We start from the raw sequence: 12,801 nt of genomic DNA, 5'->3' as shown, positions 1-12,801 counted from the left end.
GCAAAGCACCTCAAGTAAGTAAAGCACCTCAAGTACGCAAAGCACCTCAAGTAAGGAGAGCACCTCAAGTAAGCAAAGCACCTCAAGTACCTCAAGTAAGGAAAGCACCTCAAGTACGCAAAGCACCTCAAGTAGACAAAGCACCTCAAGTAAGCAAAGCACCTCAAGTAAGAAAAGTAAGCAGAGCACCTCAAGTAAGTAAAGCACCTCAAGCACGCAAAGCACCTCAAGTAAAGAAAGCACCTCAAGTAAGCAGAGCACCTCAAGTACGCAAAGCACCTCAAGTAGACAAAGCACCTCAAGTAGACAAAGCACCTCAGGTAAGCAAAGCACCTTAAGTAAGCAAAGCACCTCAAGTAAGGAAAGCACCTCAAGTAAGACAAGCATATAAAGCATATATGAAACATATATCTCGGTACAATATATGTCCCCATACATGACGTACCTACCTACTGCGCACAGCATTCTGGGAAGATCAAGAAGACCCAGGAAGGTAAGGAAGTAATGTTTACGTCAGGGTTGTGTCTGTAAGCAAAGTCTGGAACAAACATGTTTGGCAAGAAAAAACCTTCCGATCCTTCAGCTGAGTGGACAAAGACAGGTAGCTTTGTACATAAGCCAAGCAGGGGATGGCTTCATTCAGATAATTCGCTGATGGAAGGCGGAGTTTGCTACGCTGTCAAAGTGAGTTTGTAGTACTAGTACGAGGGATATATTGGGTCTCCGAGATTTTAATAAATATGCTTTTGTTTTGATTAAGACAGCGGTGTTTGTGTTAACGTGACTAAGAAGTTCGCTTCAAAATGGACTTTGCTGCCTTCGAGTCACCATAAGTATCCATCAAACCAGGGATCGATGTTCAAATCAATTGATTGTTCGAGTCACCAAATTAATCTGAATATTACTTCTTCCTTCTCAGTATGTTGGCTGTTTGCAAGTTTTAAAGTCCATGCGAACTCTGCCTTATGATCTTCGACAGCAAGTAACAAGGTATGAATTCAAACTGAAAAAAGCAGGAATTAAGTCGCACATCCGTAGGAAGCCGTGATTATTAACTGCTTAAATTAAGACTTACTTTATATGGCTGTGCAAAATTGTGTTTGCTTACAAATATAACTGCCGGAATGCGTGAATAATGCTTTAGAGATTTGAAAGTTACAAATAAGGCGGGACTTTAAATATTTTTCTCGTGAGGAAACACGTCAAATGCGGGCTTGATAGAATCTTTGTATGTTAGAAACCAACTAATCAATTTCCATTGCTTAATTGAATTGATCGCCATGCAATTACGATTACGGGCTCATCAAGAAATTAAATAATCAGCTTTTATAAAATGATTGAGCTACTATGCACGCTCTCATTGGTTGACAGGTGTGTTTAGATGAGAGTATGTAAACACAGTTGTGACGTTTTAGCTTCGTGCATATTTTTGAGAATTATTTTATAAAAGCAATAGAACACTTTTTCCATGATTACATAGCCTCATCTAAACACTCGGGGGTTGGGAGAATTCTCGTAAGTTATGCAAACCCAAGACATAGTCGAGGGTTTGCCTAACTGTCTTGAATTCTCCGAACCCTTCCCGTGTTTAGATGAGGCTATGTAAACACGGAAAAAGTGTTCTATTGCTTAATTTGGGTATTATCATGCATGGATATACCCTGGGCATCAGAGGGGTTTTTTTTGGTGATGAAGCCACTAGTGCACCCAGGGTAGCATGGCCAGGCCTTGTTTTGTTTTCATGTGTTTTAGTTTATTATGTTTATTGTCTGGTACAACAGGGAGGCCATCTTGAGATGTTCTGAAGCGGCTGGTTATCAGTTAGGAAGAAGAAAAAAGGTACAGTGTGCAATGTTTGATCCAGCTTTTAAGATAGCTGTTCTTTTCCTGTGTGTTTATTTTCATGATACCTTATTTGGCACCCTCATAATTAATCCATCAATCAAATGTCTACATTCAAATCATATGCTGGCACAGTAATTTGCAACATACATGAAGGAAAATAATTGCCAACCAGCCAGTTTGGGGTCATTCCATGATATTGATACAGTACAGTATGTCAAAACTCATCATGCAAGTCCACACATATAGGCCACCAAAAGTTGCCCCATGAGGTCAAAGTCCTAATGCTATGATACCTCCCCCACCCCCTTCCAAGTAACCTAAGTTTTCTGTAGTCCCCCGAATCCCCTCAGAAATATTCATAGAAGAGCAACCACCTCACAAATGGCTTTCATAGCCCTTCAAAAAATCTTGTCAGTGGGGGAGGGGGGGATATAAAATGAAATGACCCTTTTTAGGTATCAACATAGTCATTGTTTTGATTGAGTGGAACATTATACTGGTATGTTTGATATAATTGTACAAAATTACCCCTTGTAAATTAATGCCACAAGGGTTATTTGTTTTTCATTCATTAGCCAGGCCGTGTAGGTTCAGAGCTGGAAAGAAATTAAATTGATATACAAAAGAAATTCTGTTCTTTCCAACAGGCTGCAAAGAACATACAGAAACTTTTAGGAGGTAATAAAGTTTTAATGATCTATTGATTGTTAATCATTTGTAAGATTCTTTTACAACAGTTCAAAGTGACTGTACTATTATACTGTACTGACACATGATTGTGAATATATGGTCCTTTGCTCCAAGTACATTACATATACATGCAGCTTTTTGTAGCATTATCAGGGCTGTAATTAAGGGCAGTACTCCATAACACCTACATTGTATTATTGAAAAAGAAATAAATAAATAAATAAGTAAATAAATAAATAAATAAATAAATAAATTAATTAACACTTGTTATGGCTGAGTATGCCTAAGGAACCCTTGATGTTACTGTGAACGTGCCTGTTGTTGATACCATTTATCCACAAAGCAGCAAGTTTGTTACGGATGTGAAGACCATGGCGACAGGTGCCTCAAAACTTAATGAGAGCTGTGCACATGATTATATTTTTGATGTAACTAGGAATTATATATAGAACATGTCTTTTTATTATATAAAACTCAGTGGTTTACTGAGTGGTAACAAATTGATAAAAATGATATCCCACATGTGAGGATATCATTTTTATCCACATATGTGGGAATATCAATTTTGATAACATTTTTGTCCCTGTAACTGCACTTAAATTTGTTAGTGTATGATCAAAACATCTTTGGACCTTCTTTGGAAGTCTTCGTCAATCTTTGGTTATCTTCAGAAATCTTAGGAAAACTTCAGAAATCTTTGGAAAATGTTCAGAAACGTTTGACTGGCCTTCGGTCAAATCTTGGAAAATCTTAGAAAAGTGGTCGGAAATCTTCTGAAAATCGCCAAAAACATTGTTATGTATTGTGAGAATTTTATATAATAAAAAGAAAATTACATGGTTGCTTGGCAATATGAAGTCATCTAATCATGTTGAAAAATATTTCACTTGTTCGCCATGCTCACTGGTGAAATATATTTTAATCACTCGCAGATAAATTTTGTATCTCCGCGTGGCCATGTAATATCCTCTTTATAATCATTGATAACAGTGTCTACTGGTATATGTACATTGTTAAACATATATTTATTGTGTGACTATTTTATAAATCATTATACACATATGTTTGTCGTTAAAGTAAAACTCTAATTCACTTAACACTCCTAACTTTCTAGTTATTTGTTAGGAAAAAGGAATAGCTCACTTGAATACTACAGCTGAAATTGCATTTTGTTTGTCTGAATGTTATTTAGAACTCCCTGGAATGGTTAACTCAGGTTGTACTGTAAATATGACTGTGTCATCACTTGGTATAAAGTTAACAAGTATTGAAAGTGGTAGAGTTATCTTGACTCATGACATGCAAGGAATTTCATTTGCTAGTGGTGGGGAAAAGGTAAGTTGATACTTTAAACCCTTGAAACCATCTTGGAATGAAATCCAAGTTATAGTAAAACCTTGTTAAAGAACCACCAATAGGCCATACTGTTGGTGCTATTGATCCCAGATATCTGTTGAACTGGCTTATTTCTCAGGCTGTTTTGTGCACTGTTGGTTTCATTCACATGATTTAAAAGTGATCACATGATAACAAACATCTCTTGGTGTGGATGGATTTTGCACCTGTCAAAGTCTTCTCTGTAACATATCTTGGATAGCATCTTACTAGAAAGTGTGAAACTCAACAAACTTGCAAAGAAACTGTGAAGCAACTTCCCCAATGGCAGATATTCACTCATCACATGATCATGAAAATTCATCATCACGAGTTCAGTTGTTTTTAGTCACATGAAAAACCAATAGTGCATGCAACAGCCTAAAAAAAGCCATTTCAACAGACGTCTGGGATCAATATTATCTGCGGTAATAGAGGTTTTCATGTTAATTTAAGATTTAAATAATGATACTGGAATTGGTTTATCATTGTAATCATTATAGTTATCATTAATTAAATGCTGAAATCCCCATTAAATCCTGTTTGAAGTGCAGTGAATACAAATGACTCATTTATCTCTTAATGAAGGGAGTTTGAAAGCTCATTTATTGTATTTTCTCAGTATGCACGTGAGCATTTAGGAGAGTGTTTATATAAAGAAACTACAGGTGGAAAAATGGAGAGGGTTGGGCAACTTGACAAAGAACGTAGAGGCTCAGTACTCCAAGAGGCTGTTGATCATATGAATGGATTCGTCAGACACACACATTTGGCTTTCAGATAACTAATTGTCCAGATGAACTTTAGTTTGGGTGAAATAAGTAGCCATTACTACTAAATGAGGGGTTTGTATTGACAGGATTTTCATACTTACAAAGAGTTGATCCTCACCATAAGCTGTGCTCAATCTACCTGAGTCAAATATTTTTTGCTGCTTTGTGCTCCTAATTGTGCAAATAACTAAATATAAATTTAAGTTAAGTCAAAATTCAGTCACATGATTTTCAGTTTCTTCTCATAGGACTGTATCGATATGATAGGATATGTGGCTAAAGATTCTGCCAATGGAAGAGGTTGTATTTAATGTACTTGTTTAACTATAAATTAACAAGTGATTTAAATGTGGAGTTGTATTTGATATAATCCAAACCCGTCTGTTTCTGTTTGAGACCTACATGTATGAGGTTAAGTAACAGTCTGTTTAACATTAAATTAATGTTTGTATTTGTGTTGGCTCATTCAGTTACAGAAAGCACCTTTAGTTAAATATAATCATTATGACTGCAAGGATGCTCTTGGAAATGAATGTGAGAAATGGTACCCTAGGCTAGTACATTATTTGAATTTAGTTGTTTAATTTGACAGGTTGAAACTCCAAGCAGTGATTTAAAACTGTCAAAAACAAAAAGAGAAAATATCAGGAAGTCACATTGAACTATTTTAGCCACAAATGAATGATTAAAACAGGTTGTGTCGCCTGTAGCATTGTAGTAACCAGAAAGTATTTTCCTGCAGCCTGTTTTGTGGTTGACTGTGGAGGAGGATTAGCTTATGATGTTATTAACACCATTGGTCAAGCTTTTGAGATTCGTTTTAAGATGTTTCTACAGAACCCTCCACTTGCTACTGAAGTGCCTGAAAGGTAAATTTAACAAAGATGCTGTCAGTACTAGTTAAAAAGGAAACACTAAGTAGTTGTCCATGTCTTGTTATGAAGCACTGCAACATACAGTGATACTGGATTTGAATCTGACGCAATCCAAGAGCCTCACCTCCCCTTAGGGGGTAGGGGGAACTCCCACATGAAAAGGACGGGGATGCTCGTTGTACCTTTTAGGGGTTAAGAAATGATTTTGGTACCTCTGTGTGTTCAGCCTAAAGAAGTCACAGGAGCTTTCTTGGTATCTATTAGGGTATAATGAACGACTTATATTAAACAGGATTGAGATTTAAAGAGCAATGCTTTCAGAATAACTTTACAAGTGGAAGGTATTCAAAGCAATGGTCTTTGTTGCTATTAAAAATAATGAAAGTGTCAGTTACCGGTAATGCATTGGTTTAGAATTGGTACCTCTTAGGTGTGAAAAATATTTCAAACCACGCTAACAAAACAGTTTCTAACAGGCACCCCAGTCCTTTTTATGCAGGGTTCCCATCCTGGCCTTGTCCCCCCAGGTTTTTCAAGGCCATCATCTACAAACAAAAACGTACACACTCCAGAAATTTCACTTATAATAATTATTATATTAGTCTAGACAACTTGGAGGTGAAACAATTTATTCTATCTTGTGAATTTGTTTTTAGATTTTATGATAATATTATCACTTTTACTGATTTGGAGCCATGTAGTTGTACATGTAGTTTCTTGGACACCCAAAATGTTACAGTATCATGTCGGCCAGAAGTCATATTATCAGACCAGTGATCATAAGTAGCCTGTGAATGATATTTTCTCATGGTTCCCATTGGGAAAACAGACCAGAGTGATGAGAGGCGGAATTGTACTTGCACAAGGTCATGAAGAGTTTTGTTGTTAGGTTTTCAGAGACAATATTTGAAGAGAGTGAGGACCACGCTTATGAAATGGAGTACGAGGAACCAAAGAATGATGGAATGCATGTTAAGGTACAATCAAACCCTAGCTGTTAATATGGACACCACAGGGACCAGCGAAATTGTCTGGCATAGCAGTTAACAAGGTGTAGATCTAGTGTGTCAACTGGGTGAAGTTATGAGAAAATACATGTAGCTAACCAGGAATGAAAACCACTGGCTACAATTACTGTCAAAGACATGTAAATGGTTTATTTAGTTTTTACTCTGCACCAAATTTAATTTTTTTCAAGAATTTCTAACCATTCATAGATTTTGTAGTTAATCCCATATATGTGGTTCTTACAGCTTGCAAGCTGAATGAAACTCCTGAAAGAAGTGGCAACAGACTTCTGCTAAAGCCTAAAGAAACAATGCTCTATAAACATTATGTTCTTTCAAGGAATTGAAGTTTGGAATCTATTAGCACAGTAGGACACACACCAAGCCATGGGCTTTGGGCCTATCATTTCTTTCATTACACATTGTACTTACTTACAGTTTTACATGTATCAAGTTGAATAATCTGCTCATCTCAAAGTCATTGCTAATTATTTAGTTTGATTTCATCATCAGCCATCTGGTGCATATGAATCACCCATGGATCCAAAGCCTGTAGGGTACATGACACTCAGAAGCACAACAACTGACGGATTAAGTGACTATGACAACCCTAATGACATGAAAAATTCCCATGGTTATGATGTTCTTCACATGAAAGGTTCCCACGGCTACGATGTTCCTAAGGGATCCCTTGTGGGAAATGAAATGTCTAAAAATCCCCAGACTGACAGACATATGCCTGGTAAGGTTTGTAATGATATGCACCTTATTATAGGTGTATAGAATGTAAGAAAACAAAACAAACACTGAAGGATGTTTCATACAATGTTCTATGATTGTAATTAACAATTATTCCACTAATGTGCATTGAATATGAGATGATAGATAGCCAACGAGGTCAGGTGCACAGTGCCGAGTTGGCTTTAATCATCTCATATCCAACAAGCGCGAGTGGAATAATTGTTTTATTAAAAACTGCCCCCATAATATAGAAAACTAAACTAAAAAATAAAAACGTCCCAAAAAATCACGCGTACGCTTACTATATTTGTAGAGCATGGTGTAATGGCTCATAACCCATGATGGCTCAGCCAATGAAAACTCTCATGTTATCCAGTGATCCAGTTTTTAATAATATCATTTCGATGACAGTAATTATTAAATATTAAGGAAAATAGTGATTATATATAACTACAAACATGTTTGCCGTGCCTGGGTAGGGATGGTACTCTCAGAAAAATTGGGTGGGGGTGTGTTGCCCACTTCCCAAAACCCTTACCCTCTTGAGGACCAAGGCTTTTGTTGATGGTCTGGTAGATAATGATGAAAAAACTAGTTTCTTCTCAAAAACATACCCAATTTAAGACTAGAATGCAAAAACTATACCCTGTTTGAGACCAAAATGGTCAAAATGGATACCCTATTTCTGACCAAAATGGCTAAAAATGGTACCCTTTGGGCTGCACATACCTGTAAAGCCCATATAAGGCAGTACTCCCTTCTGGGTGTTGTACACAATGTTGTTTATATTTTCCTTAAAGCAGGAGAGGAGGGCAGGCTCATTTCCTAAACAGGGTCTGATACCCAAGCTTATTAAACCTGTGTCATTTTCTTCACTAAATTAATGGTACCATTATGATCTCAGTTTCAGATGGTTATGATAGACCGTCAGTACAGTCCAATAAGTCTGGTAGCAGTAATGGCTTGAGCCAGAGTGGTAGCCTGATGTTTGCTGCTGGGGCTTGTTATGAGAATCCTAATGGTTTAGGTTTCTACGAGAATCCCCTGGCTGCTCCAAAGTTACCTGAGAGGAATGACAGCTTGGAGAGACATCCAGGTGACTTGCTCGACTCATCGCTGTATGACAACCCATCCTCTCCGACCTCTGGATCAGGTAATGAATGATTTAATTGTTTCTGCCTCAAAAAATGCGGTAAATCCTCGCTAGCAGCCATTTAAAATGTGCCAAAGAAGAAGTTTCCCTCCCAGAAGATGTGAAATATGAGTTAATATGAGCCTCTTTCATCGCCAAACTGGCTAAAGGTGTTGTTTCAAAAACCCAAATTTTAAACCTTGTTGTAGAATGTTGGAAGATGTTTTTTGTCGATGTGGCACGAGAAAGCATTGCATTATTTTAGCCTGGTATGTCTGTGGACTCTTTCCCATACGCATAACAGGAAAGAAGCTTTGAATAAGACTCTACTGAACATTTGAGAAAAACTGAAAAAACTTTTGACATTACCGGTTCCGATTCGAACTCTTCCCTCAGCTTTTCTGATAGCCAGAGGATGAAATATGTATACAGTAAACAGGGGAGTCTGTAACGTGAAAAGTTCTTGCAAAGCTGTGTTTTCTTTGCCGTTCTTGGCTGAGCCACCTGGCGCGCGTTGTGAGCTGCGGCTATCATTTTGGCGGGAAAACTTAGATCCCGTGATCCCGTGATGAATGCCGGGAAACTACTTGGAGTACTTTCTACCAGTGACGGGGGACCGGTGGGATACTGCTGTCTAGCTTCATGATTGGCTATATTCTGTAATGCATGGGATAAATACGTTCGAGGTCTGTACTGTAACTTACGGACCGAGTTCCCCCTCCTCCCTTATCAATTATGGCCCAAGCGCGATACTCACAGTAGGGACCGAAAAAATGAGATTGGTTAACTGTCTGCATAGGAGAAGTGTCCGCCTTTATTACAGCGATTCCCGTATTGCATGAGGGCGTTGCCCGTATACATATATATGGTAATCGAGAACTTTTAATTTCCCCCTAGAACAAAACTGGGCAAAATTTGATGAGGACATGCCGCCTCCTACTCCACCACCAATGGCGACGAATCCTGATCACGAGGACTACCTAACTCCGCGTCCCGCCCCGAGGAAACCTCCACCCAAACCTAAACCATATGCCGCGAGCAAGGCAGAGAAACTGCAGCAAGAAGCTGCAGCCGCAGAGGGTACGTTACCACTGTGACATCGCTTTTGACGCGTGAAACTTCGTCGTTGTACTCAACGATGACTATTGGATTCACATTTGCTAAAATTCTCATTTCGCGACCTGCATTTGAGTCAAGTTAATAAATTGTCCAGGGTTGTCATTTGCTGCTCTTTTAGAAAAATAAGTCATTTCATGCGTTTTCTTAATACTGCAGTTCTCAAGTCCATTCCTCTCGAGTCTGAGGTTTGGTACCATGGCTCTATGACCCGTGCTGAAGCAGAACTGCTATTGGAAGACGAGGGGAACTTCCTTGTGAGAGAAAGTAAATCAAAAGCTGGCCAGTATGTTCTTTCTGGAGTTCAAAATGGACAGCCTCGACATTTGTTGTTGGTCGACCCTGAGGGCAAGGTTTGTACAGTTTGTTGTTACTTACGTTTACAACAGAAAGCCGTTGAACTCGAACCTTTGGGTTGTTCTTAGAATGTCCCGATTCACCCACGAGCAATCCCGAATCCCGGACACTAACGAAAATTACCGACAAAAAGTTACCGTTATTCTTGAAACAGCATTTTATAGAGTTGTCAGCGCAAACCAGTTTCATTCATATTTTTGCTGTTATTCGCTCATTCCAGGTACGAACAAAAGATCGCGAGTTCCCAAGTGTCCAAGAACTCGTTGCGTACCATATGAAGAACTCTCTACCAATCATATCATCAGGGAGCCAGGTCACAATAACTCATCCTGTCCACAAACATTAACTACAGCTGTTTCTGTCATTTGCTATCCGATTGCATAGACTGGATTGCAAAGCAGACCACTGTGAACTCCAAAACTGTAATATTTTTGTACATGATGTTTTAGAGGGGAAGTTACATGGGGGAACTGGATTACTGGTAGAGACTTACAGCTCTCTTCAGTTCCTCGTTTCAACTTCTCATCTGCACGGGTTCGCACGGTAGCGTGTTCGTGGTCGTTTGTTTTGAAAGGTTTTGTAGTAGATCTATTAAGTCCAGCTAACGGGGCAAAAGCTACTATGTAGTAAGTTTATAGAAGGGGGCCCGGCTTTAGTACAAAACCAATAAGTCAGTGATTTTTTTTAAATCGTACTTTGCTAATGATGAAAAACAATTTATATTGAGCCGGACCATGATTAACCCCTTGTCACGCCACTGGAAGTGACATAGTAACGGTGCTTGTGTAGTGTTATTGTACAGTTGGAAAGAGAGATTATCACAACATGGGGCAACAAAGTTTTGATTGTAGAGCGTTTTCTAGTGCCACTGTAACGACGGTGTTAATGCTTAATTACCTCATAGCCAGTAATACAAGTAGCGTTAATAAGGTAGGAAGGAAGAGGTTTTTGTGGAGTAGTGGTAGAGTTTTATAAAACGCACTTACTATAATCGAAAAGTTTCTCCACCAGGTGAGTTATCGAGGGATTTGTGGTTATCTAATTGGTCATACTTGTCATATAAAGTTGGTTTCAAAATGATTACTTCCCCCGTTTTGAATTTGTTATATAAAGAGAAGTTAGCAATAAGTGACAATAAGCAATATTTTTTTCACGGTTATTTTTGTTGTCGTATCTGCATCATAATAAAATCCAACGTGAATGTGAGACAAATTCTCAAGGTTCTGCACAAAAAAAGCCCTTTTCACGGTTAAAGTTTGTCATTTGCATTACAATATAATCTAACTTGTATGTGAGGTGATTTCAGGGAATTTTCTAGTTTCTGCCCGAAATTTCCCCGCAGCCACCGTCAATTGCATTGTAATGCAATGAGAAAAGCTTATCGTAAAAAGGGTTATTGCTTCACATCCACATTGAATTTTAGTATACTGCAAATAGGACAAATTCACCGTGAAAATAGCTACTGTAAAAGAGTGAAATTTGTAAGAATGGAGGAGATACTTTATCAAAGTTGAAAAGCGACTTAAAGCTACATCCATGATAGAAAATGGTCCTTTTCTGGTCGAAGATTTCTTACGATTTGCGATGGCATTGTTTTTCTTGTTAAAAATATTAGTGTTAACTTCCGTAAACTAAGTCCATGGTCTAATATACCGATTCAGCACTTGAAGAAAGATATCATTTTTCCCAGTGAGTCATCCCTTTCTCCCAGAGACAGAGCCCTTCCCTAAAATAACCAAAGTAAAGCTTTGAACAAATGTCAGCCCAGGACTTAGTTGGGAATTTTACGGTTTTTGTAATTAAGAACAATTTATAGCAATGAACTTTTGAAATTTTATCTATAGTAAATAATTTGCACGCAATTTACACAACATACCGACTTTGTGGAAACTGGATCAATTGATAATGTGAAATAATGTGGTGTTTTACATGCAGATATTTTTTTTGAGAATGAAACCAGCTAGCCCTGGTTTGTAGATTTGTAGCTCACAATTGAGAATATTAATAGCTGGTCTATTATTTTAGACGAAAGTTACAATTCAATGTTCTATTAAATGTCCAACCTTTCTTTCATACCATGCAGCAGTTCTATTATTGCATGCTGCTATTTTCGTAGAAAAATCAATTTGGACCAAAAGTGCTCAGGTCCACTCCGAAGGTTTTCCTTTTACGTGAGACAACAGTATAAGGTTTTAAATGTGGAACCATCGTCTCAGTTACGACAGTGGTCACGCTTGTTTCTGTGGAAGGAGTAGAGCCCCCGTTTCCGTCTTTATAACGAGGATTTATTCCTAAAGCGAATTCTTCACTGTCACAAGTGTTTCAGTTTTGTTTTTGGAAAGAAATCACATTTCATGGCTTCTTCCCTAAACAAACACAGTAACATGAAAAGAAATCACTAAAATACATTACGTCAACTACGTCATCTTACAGTAGTTTCCTTGTAAAATAGAACACGTGATTTGTTAATAGAAGTAGTAAATAATTGTTATAATAGAGAGAAGTTATGCAATGTAGTCAGGGGAAAACAGGTTCTGGGCCAAGCTCTCCAAGAGTTGGACCCTGATTATCCCATAGGAAAAGAGCATTTTAAGATGATGAGAGTTCAAACTACTTACGGTATTACGGTACGTAAGAAAGTAACAGTTGCTATCGAAGTTACGAAAGGTATATCATGGCAACAACTTGAGAAGCTGCCACAGTTTTTGTACTTTTTAGATCACTCTTCCGCTATTTAAAATAAAAGCGTTTTTAAAATCCGTTGTTTTGCCTGGTGTTAAGAACAAAACATCATCCTCCCAATCTATCATTTGTACTTCCCTGTTCCCATCCTTCCATTTTCTTGTAATTAAAGAACGTTAAAGAATTGCACTACAACGAGGGCATTTCTC

At 38.0% G+C, this 12,801-nt stretch overlaps 1 protein-coding gene across 1 annotated transcript; it reads left to right on the top strand.

Annotated features, from left to right (window-relative positions):
- Positions 1–549: 549 nt before the first annotated feature.
- Positions 550–12,667, top strand: LOC110043959 (SHC-transforming protein 1-like). The gene is made up of 13 exons (XM_020749464.2): positions 550–684; positions 920–990; positions 1,782–1,839; positions 2,493–2,523; positions 3,728–3,870; positions 4,931–4,982; positions 5,425–5,551; positions 6,447–6,534; positions 7,078–7,306; positions 8,210–8,458; positions 9,335–9,517; positions 9,713–9,906; positions 10,131–12,667. The coding sequence occupies exons 1-13, from the start codon at positions 550–552 to the stop codon at positions 10,254–10,256; spliced, it is 1,686 nt and encodes a 561-aa protein (XP_020605123.1). The 3' UTR covers positions 10,257–12,667.
- Positions 12,668–12,801: the final 134 nt, after the last annotated feature.

Source organism: Orbicella faveolata, unplaced genomic scaffold, assembly GCF_042242905.1.
Source record: "Orbicella faveolata isolate gen_17 unplaced genomic scaffold, um_ofav_v1 contig_26, whole genome shotgun sequence".
NCBI lineage: Eukaryota > Metazoa > Cnidaria > Anthozoa > Scleractinia > Merulinidae > Orbicella > Orbicella faveolata.
This window is presented reverse-complemented; position numbering and strand designations above follow the sequence as displayed.

What these genes read in the sequence shown, in the direction of transcription:
- LOC110043959 (XM_020749464.2), top strand. Translation starts at nt 550, where the DNA reads ATGTTTGGCAAGAAAAAACCTTCCGATCCTTCAGCTGAGTGGACAAAG. An exon ending in GACTGACAGACATATGCCTG is followed by an intron (nt 7,307 to 8,209) that starts GTAAGGTTTGTA and finishes TTATGATCTCAG; the next exon opens with TTTCAGATGGTTATGATAGA. An exon ending in AGAAGCTGCAGCCGCAGAGG is followed by an intron (nt 9,518 to 9,712) that starts GTACGTTACCAC and finishes TTAATACTGCAG; the next exon opens with TTCTCAAGTCCATTCCTCTC.